Source organism: Peromyscus californicus, unplaced genomic scaffold (assembly GCF_007827085.1).
Source record: "Peromyscus californicus insignis strain IS unplaced genomic scaffold, ASM782708v3 Scaffold_5__1_contigs__length_169319896, whole genome shotgun sequence".
Lineage (NCBI taxonomy): Eukaryota > Metazoa > Chordata > Mammalia > Rodentia > Cricetidae > Peromyscus > Peromyscus californicus.
This window is the reverse complement of record NW_026294573.1, coordinates 18,135,406-18,162,179: the sequence shown is the minus strand read 5'-3', so window position 1 is coordinate 18,162,179 and position 26,774 is coordinate 18,135,406. Positions and strand designations below refer to the sequence as shown.

The 26,774-nt window shown below is 48.8% G+C and overlaps 1 protein-coding gene across 1 annotated transcript in view; it reads left to right on the top strand.

Annotated features, from left to right (window-relative positions):
* Tcea3 (transcription elongation factor A3) overlaps positions 1 to 14,704 on the top strand; it is a 31,567-nt gene extending 16,863 nt beyond the window's left edge. The window contains exons 6-11 of the mRNA XM_052716644.1: positions 4,740 to 4,903; positions 5,113 to 5,169; positions 8,925 to 9,079; positions 10,408 to 10,554; positions 13,379 to 13,450; positions 14,572 to 14,704. Coding sequence (XP_052572604.1) covers positions 4,740 to 4,903; positions 5,113 to 5,169; positions 8,925 to 9,079; positions 10,408 to 10,554; positions 13,379 to 13,450; positions 14,572 to 14,580 — 604 coding nt within the window. The 3' untranslated portion in view covers positions 14,581 to 14,704. The remainder of the gene's footprint in view (positions 1 to 4,739; positions 4,904 to 5,112; positions 5,170 to 8,924; positions 9,080 to 10,407; positions 10,555 to 13,378; positions 13,451 to 14,571) is intronic.
* Positions 14,705 to 26,774: the final 12,070 nt, after the last annotated feature.

Genomic DNA, 26,774 nt, shown 5'->3' with positions numbered 1-26,774 from the left:
AAGGCATGCCTCACATAGGAAGGAGAATTTGAGCTGGGAGATGGCCTGCTAACTCAGAGGACAGGAGTGCCCTGGGATAGGGGTGCAAAAGTATGACATAAGGAATGAACAGGTGTTCTGGGGACTATGCTGTAACACACACACACACACACACACACACACACACACACACACACACACACACACACACACACACACACAGGGCTCCATTGTAACAGAGAAGAAAGTTGCATTCAGATCTGGACTTTGGCCAGGCAGCTTCTGCACACTTGCAGTAACTAAATTGCCCTCAAGGTGGCAAGCAAGAGCAGCAAACAGGGCCCCCAAGTGCCTCTGCCAGGCACTGGGCAGGATTTTCTGAGAGCTGGCTCTAGTGCTGACTGAAGGTGAGGCTGACAGACCTGGGAGCAGAAGGGAGGTGAAGCAGCTGAGCATGGTGGCACACACCTTTAATCCCAGCACTCGGGAGGCAGAGGCAGGCGGATCTCTGTGAGTTTGAGGCCAGCCTGGTCTACAGAGCGAGATCCAGGACAGTCAGGGCTACACAGGGAAACCCTGTCTCGAGAAAACAAAACAAACCAAACAAATCAACAAAAAAGGAAAGTGCAGATACAATGTATCTAACCCCTGAGTCTCACTAATGATGCCCTTTCTGGAGTTTGGCAGTTCCTAATGATATGAACATGACTGCTTGAAACAGCCCAGACACAAAATCTAGGCAGCCATTTCCTAGTCAAGCTGGAAGGCACAGAGCCAGGGTCCTACCAGGAAGGCAGGGAAGATGCTCCACCTTGCATGGTAAGGAGACTTTGGAAAACTCTCGCTTCTAGACACAGTGAAATATGTTGGCAGAACTGGAGAGGCAGACAGCCCTGTCCCATGTAGCTCAACCACTTGGAAGTTGGGTGGATTGACTTCAGACAACTCAGTTTAACTCTGAGACTTGCTCTATTGATCTATGGAGTGGAAGTAATTTTGACTCCCTAAGGTCATTGTGAGGATCAGATGGTGAGATGGAAGGCCTGGCGTTGTTCCCAGCCCACCCCCACACTCTGCACATGTGGAACAGTCACATTCATATGCAGTATGAGTAACCGGATACTTTTTTGCTAGAATTTTCTTAGGTCCTTTTAGTCATTACAACACACCCATATGATGGGTTTCCTATTTTACATGTGAGAAAACATATTTGGGGGTAAAAGAACCCACCCAAGGACGTAGAGCTACAAAGTGGGTGCACCAGGCTTTGGCATTACCTCTGAAGCCTAGAAATGCAGTGTGTATGCGCACATGCTCGTGTGTATGTGTATGTGTGTGTGTGTGTGTGTGTGTTTGCGCATGGAAAACTTTGGGGAATTGGTTCTCTCTTTCTACCATGTGGGTTTCAAGACTTGAAATCAAGTCATCAGGCTTGGTAGCAGCTGTCTTTATCTGCTAGACCATCAAAGCCTGGGTTCTTTTTTTTTTTTTTTTTTAAGATTTATTTATTTATTTATTATGTATATAGTGTTCTGCCTGCATCCAGAAGAGGACATCAGATCTCATTACAGATGGTTGTGAGCCACCATGTGGTTGCTGGGAATTGAACTCAGGACCTCTGGAAGAGCAGCCAGTGCTCTTAACCTCTGAGCCATCTCTCTAGCCCAAAGCCTAGATTCTTTAGGGATTGGGGTATGAGACTGGTCCTCATTATGTAGCCCAGGCTGGAACTCATAATCCTCTTGTCTCAGCCTCCTGAGCACTGGAATTCCAGGGATGTGCTACCACACCCAGCTCTGGAGCTTGGATTCAAACTCAGTGCAGGCATTCCAAATATGACAGCTGTCACTACTGTCTGCCCCAACGCCCTGTGCTGTGGAGTTCCTTTACATCAGTGGTTTCAACCTTCCTAACGCTATGACCCTTTAATGTGGTTCCTTATGTTATAGTGACTCCCCAACCGTAAAATTATTTTCATTGCTACTTTATAACTATAATTTTGCTGCTGTTATGAATTATAATGTAAATATTGGATATGCAGGATGTCTGATATGTGACCTCCAAGGGGGTCACAACCCACAGGTTGGGAATATGCTCTATATGCTCTGTATGTTGTATATGTTCCTTGGTGAGCCTTGGACTTTATGTGTGCCGGGCCACACATATCAGTAAGGACTTCTTTCCACTGAGGAGATGGGAGAGTGAGTCCTCCTGTAAACCCAGGGAGTAGGGCTATTCACTGCCTTCCGAAAAGATACGCCTCCCTCCGGATGAGCTCCATCTGCACTCCCTGGTCCTTCATCCCTTTATGACCAACTCCTTCTGTCCGTCATCAACTCCTTCTGTCCGCCATGCATTCAGCAGAGGTTATCGAGCACTTGCTGAGTGTGGAGTTAGAGGAGTGACTGAGCCGCATGGTCTCTGTGTGGACTGTCATTTGAGGATGGAAGCAGACAATGTTTATAAACACGTGAGCCAGTTAATTATAGACGTGGGTAAGTGCTATGCGGTAAGAAAGCAGGGTAGAGACAGTCTGTCTTGCCTAAGGTGATGGGGAACATCTCCCTGAGGGTATGTATGGCCTTTGGGCTGAGACCTGACTGACTTGGTGTTTTGTTTTGTTTTGTTTTGTTTGTTTTTTGTTTTGTTTTGTTTGGTTTTTTTTGGTTTTTCGAGACAGGGTTTCTCTGTGTAGCTTTGCGCCTTTCCTGGGACTCACTTGGTAGCCCAGGCTGGCCTCGAACTCACAGAGATCCACCTGGCTCTGCCTCCCAAGTGCTGGGATTAAAGGCGTGTGCCACCACCGCCCGGCCGACTTGGTGTTTTTAACTCTGGGAAATGCCAGCTACTCAGTCAGTCCTACTCTCAGACAAAACTCTTTAGGCCTACTGGGATGTGGAGGTGCACGCCTTTGATCCCAGCCCTAGGGAGGCAGAGGCAGGCGGATCTCTGAATTTGGGGCCAGTGTGGTCTACAGAGTAAATTCCAGGACAGTGAGGGCTACACAGAGAAACCCTGTCTCCAAACACCAAAATAACAAAAGGAAAGAAAGACCAGGAGATAGCTCAGCAAACATACATGCGGTCTAAAGCACTCGTGAGAAGCTGGACGCCGCGGAGCATGTGCATGCTTGTGTTCTCAGTCCTGGAGAGATAGAGACAGCTCCCTGGCTGGCCAGCCTAACCTGAAAGTGGTGAGCAAGGTCACAGCAAGAGATTCTATCTCAGAAAATAAGGTGCGTGACTCCGGAGACCACCTGAGGTTGACTTCCGGCTTCCACACACATGGACACACACATTCACACAAATACCAAACCCAAAAATCAGCCAGTTGGGGCTGTAGGTACTAGCATGCTTGCCTAGCATACTCAAAGCCTGGGTTCAGTCCCTGGCACCTCATAAACTAGGCGGGGATAGACACCTATAACCTTAGCAGTTGGGAGTGGAGGCAGGAGGATCAGAAGTTCGTTGTTATCTTCAGCTACTTGGTAAGTTTGAGGCTAGCCTGCACTATGAGATTTTTATTTTTTTCATCTGGTCTCTGCAGTAAATGGGATCACTGTAGACAATGTACCAGAGACAGTGAAGGTGTTGGCACACAGCCCTGAGCTGTGGTCTTGGTGAGTCATTCCAGGTACAGCTCAGTGAAGGGATCTGCCAAGTTTGTTCCTTTGTTTGTAAATAGGGTGGTAAGGGTGTCAGCCACCGGGGACTCCTATAAAGATGAAACTCGAAAATGTTCGAGAAGTGCCTGGCACAACTCTGGTCCTTGCTGAGTCAGGCCTGTTAGATGGTGATAGAGAGGCATTACCCAGTAGACTGTGAGCTCCTGGAGAGAGGGAGGCAATCCCCCTTGGCTGCTTGTTCTTAGCAGTTTCTGGAGAGTGGGGACCTGACAAATGATGAATGGGTGGATGGATGGATGGATGGTATAAACGGATGCAGTGCCTGATAAATACGGGATGGTGATATAAACTTACGTAGAAGGGGACAACCAGCATAGTGCAGAAGAGCTGGGAGCTGGACCATTGAGTGTCCCTTGTTCTCTGTCAAGTAGAGCACAGTGATTGGTGAGGAGTCTGGGTTCCAGAAGCTCAAATGCTTGGCTTTGAGTTTCTACAGGCTCCCAGATGTGTGACCAGAGTCAAGCTCTTATGTTTTAACTCATTTTTTTTTGTTTTGTTGTTTTTAGGCAGAGTCTTGCTGTGTAGCCATGGCTGGCCTGGACCTTACTATGTAGACCAGGCTGCCCTTGAACTCACAGAGATTCACCTCCGCCTCCCAAGAGCTAAGATTAAAAGGAGTGTGCCACTACACTGGGCCTCAAGCTCATCTTCATAACGCATCTTCCTTCTTTCTTTTTTTGTCTTTTGTTTGTTTGTTTTTGAGACAGGGTTTCTCTATGTAGCCCTGGCTGTCCTGGAACTCACTGTGTAGACCAAACTGGCTTCGAACTCAGAGATCTGCCTGCCTCTGCCTCCTGAGGGTTGGTATTAAAGGCGTGCGTCACTACCACCCGGCTATAACTCATCTATTTCTAAGGTGGCAGCTCTAGTGTGGGATAAGAATAGTATGGACCTGCTGGCATTGCTATGAGCATTAAATGGGATGACCGTTGTCAAAAATCTAAAACAGCCTCTGCCTCAGAAGGGAATTATGGGAATTAGAGGAGAGCATCCATGGAAACATCTGGAATGCTATTCTCCATAAGTGGTTTGTTTGCCTTGTGTCAACATGCCCATTACCGATTGTCATCCTCAGATCTAACAGCAGCAGATCTAAAGTGGAAACTCCCAAGACCCCCAGCAGCCCCTCAACTCCCACATTTGCCCCCTCTGTCTGTCTCCTGGCCCCCTGCTACCTCACAGGGGACTCTGTTCGGGACAAGTGTGTGGAGATGCTGTCAGCAGCCCTGAAGGCAGAAGGTGAGGGCTTGGCCAGGGGTGAGGGAGGAGAAGTGGAGGCCAGATGCCATTTATTTATTTGTTTGTTTGTTTGTTTGTTTGTTTATTATTTATTTATTTATTTATTTATTTTCAGACAGGTCTTCAGTAGGGGTATAGAAATGCCGTTGTCAAGAGGCATCCCTGGCAAAGTCACACGGGGCTGATGTCTATTTCCTGGTCTCTTTTAGATGATTTCAAGGACTACGGAGTCAACTGTGACAAGCTGGCCTCAGAAATAGAAGACCATATCCTCATGTCACGTGGGGCTAGGACTGCCTAGACTGTCTGGTTGGCGGGGTGTGGGAGCAGCTCTGGGGACAGCTCCCTGCTCTGCCCTTGAACCAGAGCTCCTAAGTGCAGCTGATATTGCTGTTAGGTCTTACCCTGCCCCTCAGTAGGTTCCCTGGGTTTATCTGGTGGCAGGTGATGCACCAGAGGCCCAGGGAGGCACTGTCAACCGTCGGAGCTCCTGCAGCTGAATGGAGCTGCAGAGCTGGGGTTTGAACCCTGGAAATGTGACTCCAGAACCTGAGGGCTTAGTTGCTGTGCCAAACGGGCCACGTTATGCAGGTCTCAGCTGGTCAAGTCATTGCCTGCCAGATCTGAATGAACAGAAGGCAGCATGCTTCATGCACGGTGTTCCCCTCCCTCCTCAACTCACGAACTGCGCTCTGTGATGCTGTTAGGCAGGCACTGTGCCAGGAAACTGACACTTCTTGACTCTTAATGCTCCCACCCATTCCTGTGGTGCATGCTGGTGTTCTCATTGTATACACAGGGAACCAAGGCTGGGAACTCCCAAGATGTCACAGCCCGACTGAAAGTCTTGGTCTACGGCCCTATGTATAAGAAAGTACATTTTTATAATAGAATATCACTGTGTAGCCCTGGCTTGCCAGAACTCCCTCTCTATGTAGACCTGGCTAGCCTCAAACTGCCTGCCTCTGCCTCCCGAGTGCTGGGATTAAAGGCACACACCAGCATGCCTGGTGGATTTATATGCTCATACATATGATCATATGTACTTTCCCCACTGATTTCACCTCCTGATTTTCCACCTTTTTTTTTTTTCTTTTTTAAAAAATAGCCGGGCGGTGGTGGTGCATGCCTTTAATCCCAGCACTCGGGAGGCAGAGGCAGGCGGATCTTGGCGAGTTCGAGGCCAGGAAAGGCGCAAAGCTACATAGAGAAACCCTGTCTCAAAAAACAAAACCAAAAAAAATTATTTAACTTTATTTTAGGTGCATTGATGTCAGCTTCCCTGGAACTGGAATTACAGACAGTTGTGAGCTGCCCTGTGGGTGCTGGGAATCGAACCCGGGTCCCTTGAAAGAGCAGCTCTTAACTGCTGAACCCTCCACTTTTTTTTCCTTTGTTTTGTTTTTCAAGACAGGGTTTCTCTGTGTAGCCCTGGCTATCCTGGAACTCCCTCTATAGACCAGGCTGGCCTCCGACTCAGAGATCTGCCTCCCAAGTGCTGGGATTAAAGGCGTGTGCCACCACCGATCACCTTCTGGCTTTCCTTGCCCTGTGGAGACAGCGGAGGTGACTAACTGTAATACGACTCTACCACAAGAGAAGATTTGCTTCTTAGGGAAAATAGTTGCTTGCCACTGAAAGGATGTTGTACTTTCTCTCGCTGCAGACAGAGGTTTACATGTCTAAGATGAAGTGTGGAATGAAGGGGAGCTCCAGGGGAAAAAGATTCTCAGTGGCACATGTGACGTGTGACTGGGAGACCAGGGAACAGACTATAGGCAGCTAACTTGCCTGTTTCTGTCTCCTGCCTGCAGTCAACCCTTGGTCTACCCCGGCACAGCCTCTGGTAGTTTCTATTAGCCATTGTTCATTGATTATCCAGCCATACCTCAACAAATTTTGTATTTTCCAGTCTCTCAGCAAATATATTTTCACCATTTTCTGTCAGTTCAAGAACCCAGAGCTTCGGGGTCTCAGGACTTCATCCTCATTGTCTCCAGAACGGTCAGTGGCTTCCAAGCCCAGTTTGAAGCAGAGTGGGTGGCCTGGTACCCGGTCCCACTTCTGCCCTCCTCCCATTTGCTTCCTCCATGCTCTGTCCCTCTTGGGAGGAGAGTAGCTAAAGCCGCAGCAAGCCAAGGGGAGGATGAATACAGGGCTCATATGCTCTGTGTCCCTCAAAAGATCTGTCCTCTGTGGAGTGACCCTGAACTAACATGGCATGGGTCATGGGTGTGACCCTCTGAATCGTCCCCAGAGTCCCCAGGACTGCTTTCCACCTGATCCTCCCTAGTGATACTGGTGTGTGCAGGAGGAGCCAGAGAGGCTGGTGTCCCCAAGCATCCCCTCGGATCCACAGATCCACACTACAGAAGTTCGGGATGGCAGCTTTAAACTCATAGTCTGGCTCCCGAATGCTTTGTGTGTATTCTCTTATTTTTTTTTTAAGATTTATTTATTTATTATGTATACAGAAGAGGGTATCAGATGTCATTACAGATGGTTGTGAGCCACCATGTGGTTGCTGGGAATTGAACTCAGGACCTCTGGAAGAGCAGCCAGTGCTCTTAACCTCTGAGCCATCTCTCCAGCCCCCATATTCTCTTATTTTCACAGTCTTACTGTACAGATGACATTAAAACAAAGATGGACAAAAGCCACAGCTCCACCTCCTTCCCACAGTCCCTGAAAGTCAGCCGCCCCACGCTGCACGTTGCCCTGGACTCTGTCTCGGCTGTGTGTTCTCCCAGCAACAGCTTTGTCTTGCTTCCTTTGCTTGGCTCAGGAGACCAAGAAAATGAGGCTGGCCTTCCCAGCCCTGCCCTGCGTCTCCAGAGGGGAGGAGGAGGATCTGGGTCGCTGGGCTTAGACAGTACTAACTATGGTCGGTGGCCGGGGGTGACTTCCTGCCCATGAGGGAGCAGAGAATGGCCATTAAGAAGAGGCCTGGCTTGCAGCCCTGGCCCCACTGGGACTTTGCCCTCTGACCTTGAGCAAGGACCTGAACCCTTTCCAAGCCTCAGCTTCCTCATCTACTTGTGGGAGAAGTAACTGGCCAATCATTCCCAACGTGGATCCCTGGGATGAAAGGCTGTGTGCCTCAGAGGGAGGGAGAACTCCGAGCAGACACTGTGGGTGAGGCTGGGGGTACGGCTCGGTTGGTGGAGTGCGTGCCTATAATTCTAGCACCCAAGAGAAGGAAGCGAGAGGACTAGAGAGTTCTTGGCTATCCTTGGCTGCATCATCCTCAGCTGCGCAGAGAGATCTAGGCTATACTAGACTGCAAAAGACCTGTCTCAGAAGAAATTGGAGGTGGCCAGGGAGAACAGGACTGCTGACTAGATTTTGTTGTTGTTTTGTTTTGCTTCTTGGTGTTTTGAGGCAGGGTCTCCATAGCCCTGGCTGTTCTGGAACTTACAATGTTGAGCAGGCTGGCCTCAAACTTACAAAAATCTGTCTGCCTCTGCCTCCTGAGTTCTTTAAGTGTGCACCACCACGCTCAGCTCCGGTGGTTTGTTTTTGTACTTCTCGGAGCCAGGAACACGTGGCTCTTGACCTGTTCCTCTGACAGTTGCTCCCCAACTCTGGGGTCTTTTCAAACGAGAGGTTACCCTCATTTTTCTCATGGTAGCATCCCTGAATATGGACATGTTCCAGACCCCACACTGGTTCCTCATGTGTAACAGCTCAGTGATGCCTCCTAACAGCCCTGCTTTTTGTTTTTGTTTGTTAGCGTTTAAACAAAAAAGGGAACTGAGGCACAGAAGTCATGTGACTCACCTGAGGTCACAAGAGAGACTCAGACAAACCAGGGTGCCTGTTCCCAGAGTCCCTGATACCACAGTGCTTGCTATAATCTAGTCTCTTCTCTCTGTTCCTGTCTCTGATACCTGGCTGACCCCAGTGCTCAAACCAGATGCCCATTAAGCAGAGGCCACAGAGATGACCCCTGGCTCCTGTAGCAGGATCCCATTCCCCCATGCTCCTCCATGGATGGCAAGATGGCCCTTGACCCAGACACATATCTATCAGGAACTCAAGAGCACAGATATGAAGTACCGGAACCGTGTGCGCAGCCGCATCAGCAACCTGAAGGACCCCAGGAATCCTGGCCTGAGGCGGAACGTGCTCACTGGGGCCATTTCCCCAGGGCTCATCGCCAAGATGACAGCAGAGGTGAGGAGGTTCATGGGGCCTTGGTGCAGGGTCCTGGCCAGGGCCCCTTGCTGCCCAGCTCTGAGAGCAGTGGATGTAACTCTAAGGACATGATCTAGGTGCTCTTTCAACAGGCCCAGCCCAGCCCGCACCAGTTCGTAAGTATTGAGGGTCATAGGAGACTCTTGTTGGACCCACTTATTTCAGACCCCGCATCTTTGAAAGATCTTTGGCACACCCTTGGGTGTGATTAGCTTCCAGAGCTACCAGGGGACTCCCCATCAGTCTTCAGACGTTGGAGAAATGAAGAGACCTAGAAAAGGCGAGAGGAAATGTGTTAAGCTTCTAAAGACTGGGTGGGATTGAGGGTGTTTTGGTGGTCCAGAGCGGAGGAACATGGTGTATGCTCTGTGCATAATGTATGGAATGAGTATCTGGGGTGTGTGTACGATATTGTATGTTGTTGTATGTGTGATGTGGTGTGTGGTATATATGTGATATACAAAGTGTTTGTGGTGTGTGTGACAAATGTATGGTTAGAATGTTTAGTGTGTGAGTGTGATATAGATAGCTTTCTGTGGTGTAGGTGATGTGTGGAATGTTTATGTGTATGATATGTGATATGCATATGATGTATCATTACTGCAAGTGTAACATGATATGAGTAGGTGGTATGTGATTAATATGAATGTGTGGTGTGTGGCTAGAACTACATAGTGAGACCCTAACTCAAAACAAATAGCAACCACAAAACCCAGACCTTTTAAATGGAGCACAATGGGGCCGGCAAGATAATTCAATAGATAAAGGAGCTTGCCATCAAGCTTGAAGACCTGATGTGTGAGCCTGGTTACTGTGGGGACCTGCTGGGTGGTGTAGCCCACAGGTCATGGTTCCCACCAGCACACAGGGCTAGAGAGCATTCATAGCTCAAGCAGGCACTGGGTTAAAGCCCAGAGTGGAAGGCTATGGGACACGGGTGAGCAGCAGCCAGGTCAGATGCCAGGACAGTTTGATCCAGGCCAAGGCCTGGCAGACAGGATGAGCACCATCCTAAAGGAATGATCCCACAGTACTAATTCCGGCTGTCAGCACCTGCTGCTGTCCTGCACATTCCCAGCTGACCTTGACCCAGCTAGAACTCCCAGGCTGGACCTTCCAGCCAGGATGGAGAGGAGATTGCTCCAGGACAGGCCTCTCCCAGGTCAGGTGGGACCAGGGAGTCCAACCTCTCCTCCAGCTCTATGTTCTTGACCCAGCATGGTACTTCCTCCTCAGCTCAGACTCTAGAAACCTGACAAAGGAAAGAGCTCCCCCACCCACCCCCAAACAGACTCATTTCTCTCCAGGAAATGGCCAGCGATGAGCTGAGGGAGCTGAGGAACGCGTTGACTCAGGAGGCCATCCGTGAGCACCAGATGGCCAAGACAGGCGGCACCACCACTGACCTCTTGCGATGTAGCAAGTGCAAGAAGAAGAATTGCACCTATAACCAGGTGGGCAGAGGTTAGGCGGAGTGGGGCAGGGCCACAGCAGGGGGAGCCCATGAAGGTGTTGAGGGGAACAGGAACCAAACGCTTCAGGCCACTGGCAAGCTTGGAGATGCCACCTCAATGCCTTGTGGCTTTCTGGAAAATGTTCAGATTGTGGAATGAGCTGCCATATATCCATGGAACAGGACCAGTGTGTCCTGTCTGTCCTGAAGTGAGAGGAAGCCCCAGACCCCAACCTGCACCACACTGACCTCCATGCACACTGCTGGGCACAGACTTCAGGAGAGTCACAGATGCTGGAAGGAAATGTAGCAGTGTGAAACCCATGGTGCTTAGGCAGGCTGATGGCAGGAAGACTTTGAACTCAGATCTGAACATTTCTTTTCTTTTTATCATACTTGGTTATTAGAGCCTTGAATTTACTTTGTAGCTAAGGCTACCCTGGAATTTCTGATCCTCTTGCCTCCTAAGTGCTGGGATTTCATGTGTACACCACCATGATGGGCTGTTGGGTCCCAAACCTTTCTGAGGGAGTCCAGTCAGCTTGTCCAGTGATGACTAAGGGGGTTCCTGAGGATGAAGATACCCAAGAACCATAGCAGACTGGGAGATGGGGAACAGACATTCCCCTAAACCCCAAGAATGGCCTATTGCTAGGTTCTGTCCTCAGAGTAGCAATATTCTTGAGTTCTAACTCGTATTTAGTGAATCTAGAACTCTCTTCATTTCTCTTACCTGCTCAGCTCAGCAAGCAAAATTCATCAAGATAGCCAGGCATGGTGGCACATGTCTGTATTTCCATCACTGGGGAGTCTGAGGCAAGAGGGCAGGATTGGGGGCGGGGGCGTTAAAGCCAGCCTGGGATACATAGGGAAACCTGTCTGAAAGGGGGGAAAAATGAGTTAGAGAGATGGCTCAGTGGTTAAAGAGAAATCAGATCCCAGCACTCATATTGGATGGTCCACAAATGCTTGTAACTCCAGTTCCAGGGGATCTGATGTCCCCCTCTGGCCTCAGTGTGCACCTGCATGTATGCATGCACTGTGAGTGTGTGCATGCACACGTGCACACACACCTCTTTGTAGCTAGAGTTTTCCTGCCTGGCCCACAGTCAGGACAAATCTCTCTCACCTGCCAGTCCCACAGCCGCTCAAACCCAACCAAGTAAACACAAAGACTTATATTCCTTACAAACTGTATGGCCGTGGCAGGCTTCTTGCTAACTGTTCTTACAGCTTAAATTAATCCATTTCTATAAATCTATACCTTGCCACGTGACTCGTGGCTTACCGGCATCTTCACATGCTGTTTGTCATCGTGGCGGCTGGCAGTGTCTCTTTGACTCAGCCTTCCACTTCCCAGCTTTATTCTCCTCCTTGTCCCGCCTACACTTCCTGTCTAGCCAATGGCCAATCAGTGATTTATTTATTGACCAATCAGCAACACATTTGACATACAGACCATCCCACAGCACCTCTTTTTTTTAAAAAAAAAATTAGGATTGGGAATGTAGCTCTGTTGGTAGATCAGTGGGGTGTGGGGTGGGGGCAGGCTTGAAGCAGTGGGTTTGATCCCCAGCACCACAGAGACCAGAAGTGGTGGTTCGGCAGGCTTGAAGCAGTGGGTTTGATCCCCAGCACCACAGAGACCAGAAGTGGTGGTTCACTCTCATCCCAGCACTAGAAAGGTAGAGGGAGGGGGGGCTAGCGAGATGGCTCGTTAGGTAAAGGTGCTTGTTGCCAACCCTGATGACCCAGATGGTAAAAGGGAGAGATCCATCTCCTGCAAACTGTCCTCTGACCTCCGCACATGCCATGACATATGCAGCCACATACATACACACAAAATGAAATGTAATTTAATTTTTTTTAAAGAGAGGAAAGAGGGTCAGAAGTTCAAGGTTAGTTTTGGATACATAAATATGAGACGCTACCACAAGGGTGGGGAGGAAATATGAGGACCACTTTGCCCTCAGCACCCTGTGGCTACAGTAGAAATATAGTCATCCATCTTGTTTTCTGAAAGGATCTCTTGAAGCAGTCCAGTTCCGGAATTGGGGGACATCTGAGCAAGCTCCTGTGATCCTCTGTGCCTGCTCCAGATGGGGTTATGGGCGCTTGCACAACACTGGCCTTCAGAAGTGAGCTGCTCACTAGCATAGTTTATTCCCCCCAAAGCTCACTGCTGCCCTTCCTCCTTACTACTGCTGTGTAGTGACAAGGCTGTGCCCTGCTGTGCCCCCCTGACAGACAGCTGGAGGCACATACCAACAGAGGGCTCCTTCCCCCGCTGCTGATCCCAGCGGACATCACCAGGCTGGTTTTAGAGAAGCTGGGAACTCCAGGGCCTTGTGGTGGAAACCCATGTCACTGAACCAGAGTGACTTGGAGGACCGGAAATAGGAAAACACAGCATAACCTGCCCCAGTGATCTGCAAGCCCCCTTTCCTCTCTGGGTCTCAGCTACTTGCAGGATGACAGTAGACCAGGTGATTTCCCAGGTACCTCCGGCCCAGACCCATGTCAGATACAGTGTGTTCAGGGGGTGAGTCTGGGAAGGCTTCTTGTAAGAGGTGAGGCTTGGAACAGAAGAAGAGAAACCAGTTTGGAAGGATCAACAAGAGTGCAAGTGCAATGGCCAGGCTGAGCTGTGGGATTCTGAGTGAGCTGGCAGATGACCAGAGGAAAAGGGATTTTCCATCCATGTCAAGGAGGTTACCAAAGTCTGGTGAATGTCAGTGTCGACCTTCGGGATTTGAATCCACTTCTAAAGACAGTGGGAGCCACAGCAGGGGGGTGACCTTATGAATGATTCTTCTCTCTGTTAGGTGCAGACACGCAGTGCTGATGAGCCCATGACCACCTTTGTCTTGTGCAATGAATGTGGGAATCGCTGGAAGGTCTGTATGCTTGTGCCTTTCTCCCTCCCCATCATCCACAGATGCTGCCCTATATAAGAAATAGTATATCTACAGACAGGAAGGGGGCCCTGTGCCAGCAGGCTGGAGGCTTGCCAGCCTGCAGTATAGTGACAGTGGCAGGTATTTCCTGGGAAGGGAGTGTTAGTTTGGAAGGGCAGCAGCTGGGAAGAGTAGCAGCTCAGTGTTTATTACAGTGTGGGCAAGGCCTTCTGTTGAACATGGATGGGCTTGGCTTCCTGGGTACCACAGAGGGGAGGAAAAAACAGCATTTAAACCAGGCCTCTGCAAAGCGCTTTCACTGAAGCTATTGCCTTTGAACCTGGCCACACATGGATAAGACAGGGAAGCTGAGCCCTGTCACAGTGGAGTAGCCCTGAGGTGGCCTGAGTGTCCTGTCCTTCTTAGAAAGCTCTGGAAAAGCCTTCTACTACTCAGTGCTGTGACCTAGAGGCCTGGCTCCTGCAGGGGCAATGGTCGGTTTTCAGCCATGAGAGCCCAGCAGAATCCTCCCAGATACTGCTCGCTGGGGGTATAGCTCAGGACTAGAGCATGTTCTGATGTGAATGAGGTCCTGGGTTTGATTTCCAGTGGAACACAAACACACACACACACAATTATAAAAATGTAATTGAAGAAAAAAAAATGGAAAAGACACTTGGTGAGATGGATTTAAACATATTACCATGGCCTAGCAAAGATCCGTGTTCCATGATGGTGGCTACTATGAGGAAAGGACATTCTGTTTGCTCCTTTGTGCCTGTTGGAAAGGCAGGATCCAAGGGAGGTTGCATCTTGTCTTCTGACAGTATTTCTAGTTAATATCCACTGCCATGTGGGACAGCTAAAGTCCAGCCAAGTGGTCTGTAACCACCATGCTATTTTTGTTGTTGTTTTGAGACAGGGTCTCTCTATGTAGCCCTGGCTGTCCTGGGACTCCTTACACAGGCCGGGCTGGTCTCACACTCACAGAGATCCACCTGCCTTTGCCTCCTGAGTGCTGGGATTAAAGGCGGGCACCACCATACCATGCCTGGCTGTATCCGCCTTCTTGTCTCTGAGACTCGAAGAGACCTCTAATGCTGTTGCCTTTGGTTTTATAGTTCTGCTGACGGAACCCCCCACCAGGAGCGCGGTGGACAAGGTGAGGAAGATCAAGCCACAAAAACAGACTGTGTGACCCGGAGCAACAATAAAAGTTCAAATGAAGGAAACTGCTGAGCCCTGGATGAGGCTAGGGATTAGAGGAGGTGTGTGTGCTATGTGTGTGTGTGTGGGGAGGCTTCTTTTTCCAATTACTAATCAGTCATGAAAAATGATCGTGATGCTCACCCCAGCACCTATGTGGAGTGTCAGCATCAAATCAGAGGAGTCTTATCTTTGACATGACAGTGGCCTGGCACATCTTTAGTTCCTCTTCCTCCTCCCCTACTGAAAAATAGCAGATTGGGGCTGGGGGTACCACTCAAGGGTAGGCCCTGGGCTCCACCCAGCATGGAGTAGATCCATCCCCTTATAGAGTAGAGAGGGGAAGGAGAGAAGAAAGGACAAAAGCCTGGCATGGTGCTGTTTGCTTGTGATTCCAACTGCTTGGGAGGCTGAAGATGATCACCTGAGTCTGGGAGTTCAAAGCCAGCCTAGGAAACAGTGAAACCCTGTCTCTTATTTTCTTTATTTCATTTCCATTTTATTATTTTATTGTATTTTGAGATAGGGTCTCACGCAACCCAGGATAAATTCAAACTCCGTGTGTAGTTGAGGATGTGTTGAACTTCTGGTCACCTTGCCTCCACCTTCAAGACTTGGGATTATAGGCCTGTGCCATGATGCCCAGTTTATGCTGGACATTGAACCCAGGGCTTCATGCCTGCTAGGCAAGCACTCTACCAACATAGCTACACTCCCAGCTCAAAACTCTATCTTTAAACAAAACAGAAAACATGAGGGCTGGAGAGATGGGTTGCTGGTGAAGAGCACCTATTGCTCTTACAGAGGACCCAGGTTCAGTTACCAGCACCCACATAGTGTCTCACAGCCATCCAAAACTCCAGAGGATCTGATGCCCTCTTCTGGTCTCTGAGAGCACCGGGCACACATGTGGTACACGTACATTCATGCAGGCAAAACACTCAGAGATATAAAATAAGTAAATCTTAAAAAAAAAAAATTAGAAGAAAAAAAAACCCCATGTGTGGTGGTGCATACATGGAATCCCAGTGCTTAGGAGGTAGAGGTAGGAAAGCTGTAAGTTCAAGACCAACTTTTTCTACACAGTTGCGTGTCAGAAGGGTCGCTGTGTGGTTTGGCTTCTCCCCAAATGCTCTGTGTCCTGAAAGGCCTCTAAGGACTCTGGATCATTCTAGGCAGGAATAGATCTAGCATGCAGGCAGGGTTACAGCAATGCCATGACTTTTAGCCACCTTGAGGGTCCTGAACCCCAGAGCCTGCCCAGACCGAGGGTGTTCCTCACAGCTCTCTGAGCCTCCAAGAAGTGTGTGGAACATAGGAGCTTTGTTATCCCGTGTTGACATCAGCTTGCTCATTATACTGAGGAGAGCTTTAGGCAAAGCTACAAACTTCTAGAACAGCCTTTGACGCAGGTGTGGTGAGCTCTGATAGTTCTGTCACTGACTGTCTAGCAGCCCCAGACTGAGTCTCCTAGACCGTGCGTCCCACCATGGCCGAAGCACAGAAGGCCTCTGACTCCTAGGAATTTGAATATGTCACCCCTCTGCACCAATGTCTTGAGTACAACCGTGGGCAGAACTCCTGCCTCCTAGGGTGACTGTAGGGGCTACAGAGTTTCCATCTGTCCCCATGGGGTAACACTGCTGGATCGTGATAGTGGAGGAGCTGTCGTCTTCTGGGCATCACCCCTACCGAATGGATGGTCAGATTCCTTCCACCTGTCATAGACCTGCACTAGAAGATGGAACCTGTAAACAGACTGGATAGGGAAATCTGCCACAGGGAGCTGGCAGGATGGCCCAGGAGGGGAAAATCACTTTCTGCCAAGTTGATAACCCAAGTCTGATCCTCAGGATCCACATAGAGAGTGGACTTCCACAGGTTGCCCTTTGATCTCCACATGCATGCCATTGGACGGGCACCTCCCCTAAACACATCCATCCAAAAAATAAACGAAGAAAGAGCGATGTCGAGAGAAAGGCGGGCAGGCAGGCAGGCAAACTTGCTAAAGCCTCCAGCTTTTACACCAGTCAAAGTTGCCTGTGGAAAGGCTGACTCCGCAGAGGGTTTCCCGCTTGAAGCTCCTAAAGACAGAGCAGGACAGACATCTGGATCTGCTTCCTGTCCCTGTGTACGATGCTGGGAGATCCAGAGCTGCTCACAGCCTCAGCCCTACCTTCCAGCTGGTCTCCGCCTGGCAGGGAAACGGACTTCTACACTGGGTGGTGATGTGTGCCGCTTCTGAGGCACAAATGTCACCCCCAGATGTGCAGAGGGATGGCACTTAGGAATCTAGGTGTTCCTTAAAGTTTACCCTGGGAGTTGACCCCGGGGTCAGGTTGAGATACAGCATCCGACTCGGTGGGCCCCGGGTGAGGCTGAGAGTTTTTAGTTTTAGTAAGCTCCCGGGCGCTGCCAGTGCTTCTGGCCATGGACCACACTCTAAGTAGGAAGGGTTCCGATGCCTAGATTTCTCTCTGCATGATTTAATTCTCCATTGCTTCTCACCTTCTGGCTAAGAGCAAATGTATCTAATCCTCCATCCGATTGTTTGTAAACCAAAGGAAGAGCACAGCAGTGCCCATTATCAATCTAATAATGTTAGTTTATTAGATGTTTATTAATTTCATAAAATTTATTAATGTTGCTTTAGCATGTTTTTTTAAATTTTACATTCCCTCACTTTTACATACTGAACTAAAATATATTTTTAAAAGGTAAAGAAAGCTTTATACATCCTTTATAAAACAAAAATTCCAGCCTTAGAATTAAGCAATGAATGTTCAGTATTATAATGCTGTTTATAACAGGAGTTATAGTGGTAACATTTTACCCTTGAAAATGTCACTGATGTCACAGATGGGGCTGGAGAGATGGCTCAGTGGTTAGGAGCACTAGCTGCTCTTTCGGAGGACCTGGGTTCAATACCAGGACCCACATGGCAGCTCACAACTGTGTATAACTCCAGTTCCAGGGGATCTGACACCCTCACACAGACATAGATGCAGGCAAAATGCCACTGCACATAAAAAAATGAGTAAATTTAAAAAAGAAAATGTCACAGATAATTTTACATTCATTCACTCATTCATAGTGTGTGTGTGTGTGTGTGTGTGTGTGTGTGTGTGTGTGTGTGTGTGTGTGTTGTGCACACGCGTGCCACACTGTGTGTATGGAAGACACCATGTGAGAACTGGCTCTTGGTTCTCTCCTTCCATCACATGGGTCCTGGGGTCCTAACTTAGGTCCTCATCCTTGGTGCCAACCACCTTATCTACTGAGCCTTCTCCCTAGCCCATGAGTGAGTATTTTAAAAGACACCCTGAAAGACTTTCAATACCAGAAGCTAATTACCTCTTAACGTTCTCTGGGTCGGAAGGAGTTAGAGCATGGGGAAAACCAACCTGAGCCATCTTTGTCAGTGACCTCACTGTTTACAAAGGCAATGAGTCAGATTAAACCGTGAAGGAACAAGCCCGTGCAAGACCACATGTCTCCTTCACAAAAGGACACAAAAAAGATTGAATGGGCTGTAGGTCTTATAATACCCTGCCAGTGTGTTTTCCTGTCCCCACCCAGGATCCATCCGATTCATGCGGTTTCAGTGGCAAGATCACAGGTGTGAATGCATTCAAGTTCCCTGCTCTGCCACCCCCATTTAAAAGCGTCCATTTCCCCCCCATGCTCTTGGCGGGGCTTAGAGGGCCTTGCCTCACCTTCACACTTGGTTCCACAGCCACACTGGCCTCTCAGATTTGTTGGGGATGCCTCTTAACGCCATGGCTGCCTTCACCAAGCCTTAGGCAAATTAGCATTAACATCTACCTCTCAGGTAGGCTTTCTGGAGGAGGCAAGATTGTTTCCCTGAAGGAGGAAAAGGACAAGGTTGGATGAGGTGAAGCAGAAAGAAGACATGTTTTGGGAGTTTGGAAAAAAGATCTCAACAAGTTATTTCAGCAAATAGATGGAAAATAATAGCCCATTAAATAGCCTACAACTGATTTTGACATTATTTATCTATTATGTATACAGTGTTCTGCCTGCATGTCAGAAGACAGCACCAAATCTCATTCCAGATGGTTGTGAGCCACCATGTGGGTACTGGGAATTGAACTCAGGACCTCTAGAAGAGCAGTCAGTGCTCTTAACCTTTGAGCCATCTGTCTAGCCCCCTCAACTGGGCATATTATTGCACACCTGTAATCCCAGCTAACTGGGAAGCTCAGGAGCTCAAAGTCATTGTTAATTTTGTATGAATTAGAAGCCCGCCAGGGTCTCTCACACAGACAATCAATAAAAATAAAGACTATGATACCATATTTTAGATGCCCGTAATACTCCCGACCCCTGCCAGTGTTGGGGATCAGGCAACCAAAGGGTCTCATGCATATAAGGCATGAGTGTTTGCCTGCATGCATGCATGGCAGTGCACCAGATGCATGCCTGGTGCCCACACAAGCCGGGAGAGGGTATGGGATAACTCTGGAACTGGAGTTTTAGAAGATTGTGAGCCACAATGTAGGTGCTGGGAATCGAACCTGGGGCCTCTTTGAAAGCAGCAAGTGCTCTTAACCACTGAGCCATCTCTCCAGTGCTTACCCCCACACACCCAGAAGTCTCAATCATCTCATTGAGGCTACCCGTTCTCTTTTTGTTAGTCTTCCATTCTCTTTAACTCAAGACCGTGTCACCCAGGGCCTCTCAGATATAGCAAAGTCTCTCCGTTGTGAAGCCCTTCTCTCCGCCACTGCCACCATCAAGATGGCTTCTCAAGATTCTCTCTCTGGGACTGATGGAAAAGCCCTTCGACTGGGCTCCCAGTGCAGTGCCCTCCCTTGTAACTGTGTGTCGTAACACAGGGGTGTGGGTTCACGAGGGTCCGTGGTATGGAGACTCAGAGGCATCTTAAGAATGAATCTAGCCTTTCATGGCTGCAGGGGGGTCCAGCCTGGAAGGACTGAAGCATCTTCCCTTTGCCTAGGGCATTTTTATTTACTCTCTATTTACAGTTAAGCCAGTTAATTTCCGTACCTTCAAAGCAACTTAAAAGGAGCTCCCAGAGACCAAATGCCAACTGCAAATTGCTTGACTTATCAGGTACCACAGCGGTCTGGGTTTCCTGGACCAAGTTTTGCATAGGCCTTTGATCCTTGGGGGGACTCTGATCCTTGACTCTCAGACAAGATTCACATAGGGCGATAAGAGAAACAAAAGGTATCAGAGAAACAAAAGGTAAGAGAAACAAAAGGTGTGGTTAAACAAAGGAAGGATTAGGGCTAGGTGCTGCTCTCTGAACCCGGCCAGGAGCTCAGCAGGAATGCACTACACTCCCTATTCCACTTTTGTCCCTGAGTGGCCTCCTCAGGCATCCTCAGCCCATTTCCATCAGCCCACAAATAAAGTTCAAATGCCTTATCCAGCTTGCAAAGCATCCCCCACTCCATCTGCTATCTGCCTGTGTTTTATGTTTTGAGGAACCTGGAGGGTTTTTTTTTTTTGGGGGGGGGATGGTTTGGGAGACGCTTCCCCTCTCCCTGTCTTTTTTCTTTTTCTTTTTTTTTAGTGTGCATTGGTGTTTTGCTTACATGTATCCTTGTGTGAGGGTGCCAGATCCCCTGGAACTGGAGTCACAGACAGTTGTGAGCTGCCATGTGGGTGCTGGGAACTGAACCCAGGTCCTCTGGAAGAGCAGCCAGTGCTCTTTAACCATTAACCACCATCCCGACACCCTGTCTTTTTTTCTCTTCTTCTTCTTCTTCTTCTTCTTCTTCTTCTTCTTCTTCTTCTTCTTCTTCTTCTTCTTCTTCTTCTTCTCCTTCTTTTTCTGTTTGTTTGTTTGGTTTTTTTTCAAGACAGGGTTTCTCTGTGTAGCTTTGAAGCCTATCCTAGAACTCGCTTTGTAGACCAGGCTGGCCGCGAACTCACAGAGATCCACCTGCCTCTGCCTCCCGAGTGCTGGGATTAAAGGTGTGCGCCACCACCACCGCCCTGCTTCCATCTGGTCTTGACGGCTCGTCTTCCACCCCTGATCTGCTGCTCCAGCCTAAGCGGGCTGTTTGCCTTATTCGTTACACATGGCCCTTCCCACCTATGGCTAGCTGTTCGGCTTCCTCCACCCCAGGCTGGTGCAAATTGCACCCATTCCTCAGGCTCACCTCAGACAGACAGATGAAGTCACAATTTCCACCCCCAGGCAACAGTACCAGGGTTCTAGATCAGTCTGTTGCTTCAGGCCATGATTTTTAAAATACTTCTTTGCCTCACAGTGCCAATAGCGTCTGTCAGTCATTGGGCATTTACCAAGTGGGTGAGTATCTGGGGCACACTACGTAACTCTCCGTACTTCCAGCTTTCCACTTGCAAAACAGTGGCAATACTCACTCCCAGCATGAAGTTAGTGACATGCAAAAGGCTTCAATCCTGCTTCACACACGCTGTTTAGTAGCAACAGCTAGTCCTTTCACTACGAGCATCTGACACTGACTTTCTCAATGAACCCTCTGGCCCAAGAACTGGGTCAGTATTGTTTTGTTGCAGAGCTAATTTGAACCTAGGACTTTAAGCATGCTAGGCAAGCACTCTACCACTGAACTATATCTCCAGCCTTTTTATTTTATTTATTTTTTTGAGATAAGGTCTCACCTAAGCTTCCCGGGCTGACTTTGAACTTGGGCTCCTCCTCCATTTGTCTCCTCAGTAACTGAAAGTACAGGCTGGCTTGAGTTGGTGGTATTACAACTTTTTAAAAAAATTACTTAAGCCAGGCAATGGTGGCATATACCTTTAATGCTAGCACTCAGGAGGCAGACAGGTGGATTACTGTGAGTTTGAGGCCAGTCTAGTCTACGGAATAAGTTCCAGGACAGCCAGGGCTACACAGAGAAACCCTGTCTGTAGGGGTGGGGAATGAGTTCACAATTTCTAGACCAGGTTGACTAACACAGTGAGATCCATGGTCAATCAGTTATTAATACTGCAGTAGAACACACCCAGCAAATCATCTTAACCATTTGAAATTTATAGTTTGGCAGTTTAGTTCAGTTACAACATTCACATTGTCATATGTGAATATGTCTGTCTAGCAGGTTTTTTGGTTGTATGCATGTGTGTATTCTTGTGTGTGTACATGTGCATGCAAGTGTGTGTCTACACCCGTGGAGGCTGGAGGTCAATGTCAAGGGTTTTTTTTGTACATCTTTCTTCACCTTTTTTTTGACAAGGTCTCTTCATTGAACCTGGAGCTCACCGATCAGTAAGCCCCAGGGACCATCCTGTCTCCACCTCCCCAGAGCTGGAATTACAGGATGCCACCATACCCAGCCTTTACATGAGTGCTGGCGATCAAACTCAGGTCCTCAGGCTAGTACGGCAAACACCATATTGACTGAGCCATCTTCTCAGTCTTAGTTTTTTTTTTTTTGAGACAAGGTTTCTCTGTGTAGCTCTGGCTGTCCTGGACCTCGCTCTGTAGACCAGGCTGGCCTCGAACTCAGAGATCTGCCTGCCTCTGCTTCTTGAGTGCTGGTATTAAAAGTGTGCACTGCCACCACCCACCAAGTTTTTTATCCATCTCTTAAAGGCTGAAGCTGTGGCTCAGTGGTAGAGAGCTTGTCTGTCAGTCTAACATATGAGGGGCCCCATCCCCCCATCCCGGCAACCACTAGATCACTGTTTGTATTATTAGATTCTTTATAAGCCGAGGAGCCGGGCGGTGGTGGCGCACGCCTTTAATCCCAGCACTCGGGAGGCAGAGCCAGGCGGATCTCTGTGAGTTCGAGGCCAGCCTGGTCTCCAAAGCGAGTTCCAGGAAAGGCGCAAAGCTACACAGAGAAACCCTGTCTCGAAAAACCAAAAAAAAAAAAAAAAAAAAAAAAATAAGCCGAGGAGCCCAAAGTTCAGGGAGTAATTTGTTCTCGGGAGACAGAGCTTGAATTTAGACCCAGATCCCCAGTTACCTTCTGAGTCACTTCATATAGCTTTGCCACACAGAACATCTGTGACACATTTAACTCCCTCCTGTCTGGGACAATTGTAACACAAAATCTAATTGGTCTTATACTAAAAAAAACCCGGAGCCAGATATTGGGGTAAATGCTGAAAGATCAGAGAGACAAAGGAACAAGCCACAGCTACTTCTCACTCCATGAATCCTCTGACTTAATGTCTCTGAGTCCTCAGCTGAAAGGGGTCCAGCCGAAAAGGGCCTTAGTTCCTGTCTCCTCACGCTTTATACACCTTTCTCCGCCCAGCCATCACTTCCTGGGATTAAAGGCATGTGACTCCCAAGTACTGGGAGTAAAGGTGTGTGCCACTACTGCCTGGCTCTGTTTTCTCTCCTAGACTGAATCAATCTCATGTAGTCCAGGGTGGCTTTGAACTCACAGAGAACCATTTGGATCTCTGCCTCCCAAGTGCGAGGATTAAAGGTGTGTGCCACCACTGCCTGACATCTATGTTTAATCTAGTGGCTCGTAATGTTCCCTGATCTTCAGGTAAATTTTATTTTGGTACAACAAAATATCACCACAGACAATGGCCACCATGTGCCAAGGCCCTCCTCTGTGTCATTTTCACACTTAACCCTCACAGCAGCCCTGCAGCCATTTAGGGGGTGGTGTCCAGTTCCTAGCTTAGGATCAGGTACAGAAAGGGAATAATAACCTGGGTCCAGTTGGTGTCCTTAAACAGCCTGGACAATACCAGATAGGTCCATTGTGCATTTTTTTTTTTTTTTTTTTTGGTTTTTTTCAAGACAGGGTTTCTCTGTGTAGCTTTGCGCCTTTCCTGGAACTCACTTGGTAGCCCAGGCTGGCCTCAAACTCACAGAGATCCGCCTGCTTCTGCCTCCCGAGTGCTGGGATTAAAGGCGTGCGCCACCACCGCCCGGCCCATTGTGCATTTTTAAAGCCATGCCCTACATTTTTGGGAAAATACTCTCTTTGGGAAAAACTAGCAGAAGCATTATGAGACCAAGCGCCCCGGTCCTCTGGGCCCCGCTCTCCTCCTGCAGAGACCATCGGCTCTTCTCACCCAGGCCAGCCCCTGGGGCCTTCATGTGGGACTGACTACCAGCTTCACTGATCTGCAGCCAATGGCAGAGACAGACAGGCATGCCAGGGAACCTGAGACACTGTCCTCACCCTGCTTCTACCCCCGCCACTCTTCCCTCTGGTCCTGAGGAACCCGAGCCATGCTGGAACAGAGCTGTCCTTTCACGCCTCTGTGCCTTTGCACAAACTTTCAAGACCAAAGCTCTCCCTCCGACAGCCTCCATCTCTGACATGCCTACAGTCTGCAAGACTGCTTGGATGGCACCTCCATTGCAAAGCCGCCCTCCTTCCCAGAGAGAAGGGGGTGGTGGGCGGGCGGGCAGGGACAGGACAGGATGCACGTCTGGGCGCGGCTGTAAGGTCAAGGGAGACCCAGGTCATCTCCTTTGAAAAAGAAAATTGAGAAAATGGAATTACAAACATGGAGCCATGTTTTAAAATGTTCAACAGATTAATGCTTCTGAGAAAGAAAAACGGCAATAGACTGCTCATAGATAACCGTAAGGTTTATTAAAATATGGGGCTGGAGAGCTGGTTCAGAGATTAAAGGTGCTTTTCTCTTAGAGGACTGGAGTTTGATTTCCAATACTGACATTGGATGGCTCACAATGGCCTACAATTCCAGCTCCAGGGGATCGAGCTCCTGGCTTTCTTGGGGTGCACACACACACACACACACACACACACACACATACACACACACACGGTGGTAAGTTAAAAAAATGAATCTTTAGAAAAATGTTTACTAAAAACAACCATTTACCAACTGGGCAGTGGTGGTGCACGCCTTTAACCCCAGCACTTGGGAGGCAGAGGCAGGTGGATCTCTGTGAGTTTGAGGCCAGCCTGGGCTACAGAGCGAGTTCTAGGATAGGCTCCAAAGCTACACAGAGAAACCCTGTCTCAAAAAAAAAAAAAAACAAAAAAACAAACAAACAAAAAAACAACAAAAAAAACCCAAACAAACAAACAAAACATTTACAGAGCCCCACAGGAACACTGACTGATTCCGTAGCAAATGCATATTTTAAAGACATGCAAAGGTCCTCATTTCCCAGGGTTAAGCTGTACTGAAATCTCCACACACAGTAGGTGCTCATCATTTGATGAATGATGAGGACAGACAGGACTTTCCAATTCCCTCTAGAAAACCCGAAACAGTATTTCTGAATAACACTGAACAACAGGGCAGGAAGCCGCCGCCTCCTCCAGTGACAGCCAGCGGTCCCCCCCTCCCACCCGCCCCTCCCACCCCCTCCCACCCCCTCCCACCCCAACCCTTGATGTTAAGCAGCGGGCTGCCACAGGAAGCCCCTCAGCCACTGTCTTTCCTGCCCCAGTCCCCCAGTGCTTCTCTTCCTCTTCATACCTTCCCTCCACTCCCAGGTGGATGAAGAAAAAGCACTTACTCCAGCAAACTGACAAGCTGGGCACACAGAGCCATCCTGGCCCCAGGCGCAGTCCTTGGGAATAAAAAGAAGAGCAGGCGGGACAAAAGAGGGCTTAAAGCTTGACAGCCGCGGGACAAGAGGTCTGAGTTTACAAAGCAATCTGCTAGAAGAGACGTGAAAAGGGAGCCCCTTCCGCGGCGGCGGGCCTGGGCCGGCTTCTCACCTTAGAGGCCTGCTGTTAAGCAGCCCAACTCTACAACAGTCATCCTCCTTGTTTCTAGGAGTTTGGTTGTTGACCCCTGACTCAGTTTTGTCTGAGTGAGGCCTCAACTTTCTGAGTTGCTGGCAATCCCATATACGAGGCTCTACATACCATGAACTTGAACCCACCCACTGGCCCGACTTCCAGTTCCTATTGTATTTCCAGCAGAAACGACAGTGTGAGGGTAGGGCCACACCACAGTTGCTTTGATTGCCCAGACCTTCGGGTCATTGAATATACCCATGGACCTTTCTGGAAGTTTCTCCTGCTACCAAAGGCAAGATCCATCCAAATACTTCTGTGCAGGGGTGGTTTAAATCCCTTTTCAACTTCCTTAGCTATGGCAATTCCAACTGTACAGACAAGGAAATGGTGGGGCTGGAGAGGTAGCTCAGTGACTAAATGTATATACTGCTCAGCGGGGCAGTGGTGGCACATGCCTTTAATCTCAGCACTTGGGAGGCGCAGGCAGGCAGATCTCTGTGAGTTTGAGGCCAGGCTGGCATGCAAAATGAGTTCCAGGATAGACAGGGATACTCAGAGCAACTGTGTCTCGGAAAAACAACAACAAAAAGTGTATATGCTCTTGCAGAAGTCCTAAATTTGTTTTCCAGGGCTTTCACAGGGTGGTTCACAACTGTTTGGCATTCTGGCCTGCCCCTTGCGGACCCTCCAGCATCCTGATGTAAAGCCCCTTTAAGAGGAAAAAAACCCTTCCTCCTTCTTCTTCCCCTTTCCCTCTCTCCAGGTGGCTTCGGGCACCTCCGCTTTCCTTTCTCTCCTTTTCTCTCTTTCCCTCTCCTTCTCTCTCTCCCTCCTTCCCTCTCTCTATTCCCTTTCCCCTCCCCTTTTAATAAAACTTTCCACGTGGATGTGGTACCTGCATGGTGTGAGTAACTTTCCACCATGCCCCCTGGGCTGCCGCTGGCATGACGTATCTCCTAGGCGCAAACCCTCCAAGGCCTCTCATGCACCATTTCACAACAACCACCTGTAATTCCTGCAGGTAACTGGACCTGGACACCCTCTTCTGGCTTCCTCAGGCACCTGCACTCACATGCGCATACTCCCCCATGACTACAAATAATTAAAAATAAAATAAATTTTAAAAAAGGAAATGGGCCTGGAGAGATTTTCCTGAAGAATACACAGCCTAGGTCCTGATGTAGGTCTGTCTAACCTTTATGCCCACATTCTTCTGACTCTTGTAAATCCTTCAGGATTCTAATTTACACGGTGGCTGGATCAACTTTACAGTAGGTACAATGGTATAATTCTGTGGCATCTAAACATTTTTGAGTCCCAGCTTTGGGAGTGGAAGAGAAACACAGTTAGAAGGGACACATTATGGCTGGTAGGGGTCCTGCGAGCTCATTTTTAGATCCTTGAGTCATGTAGCCATAAATAACGGCACT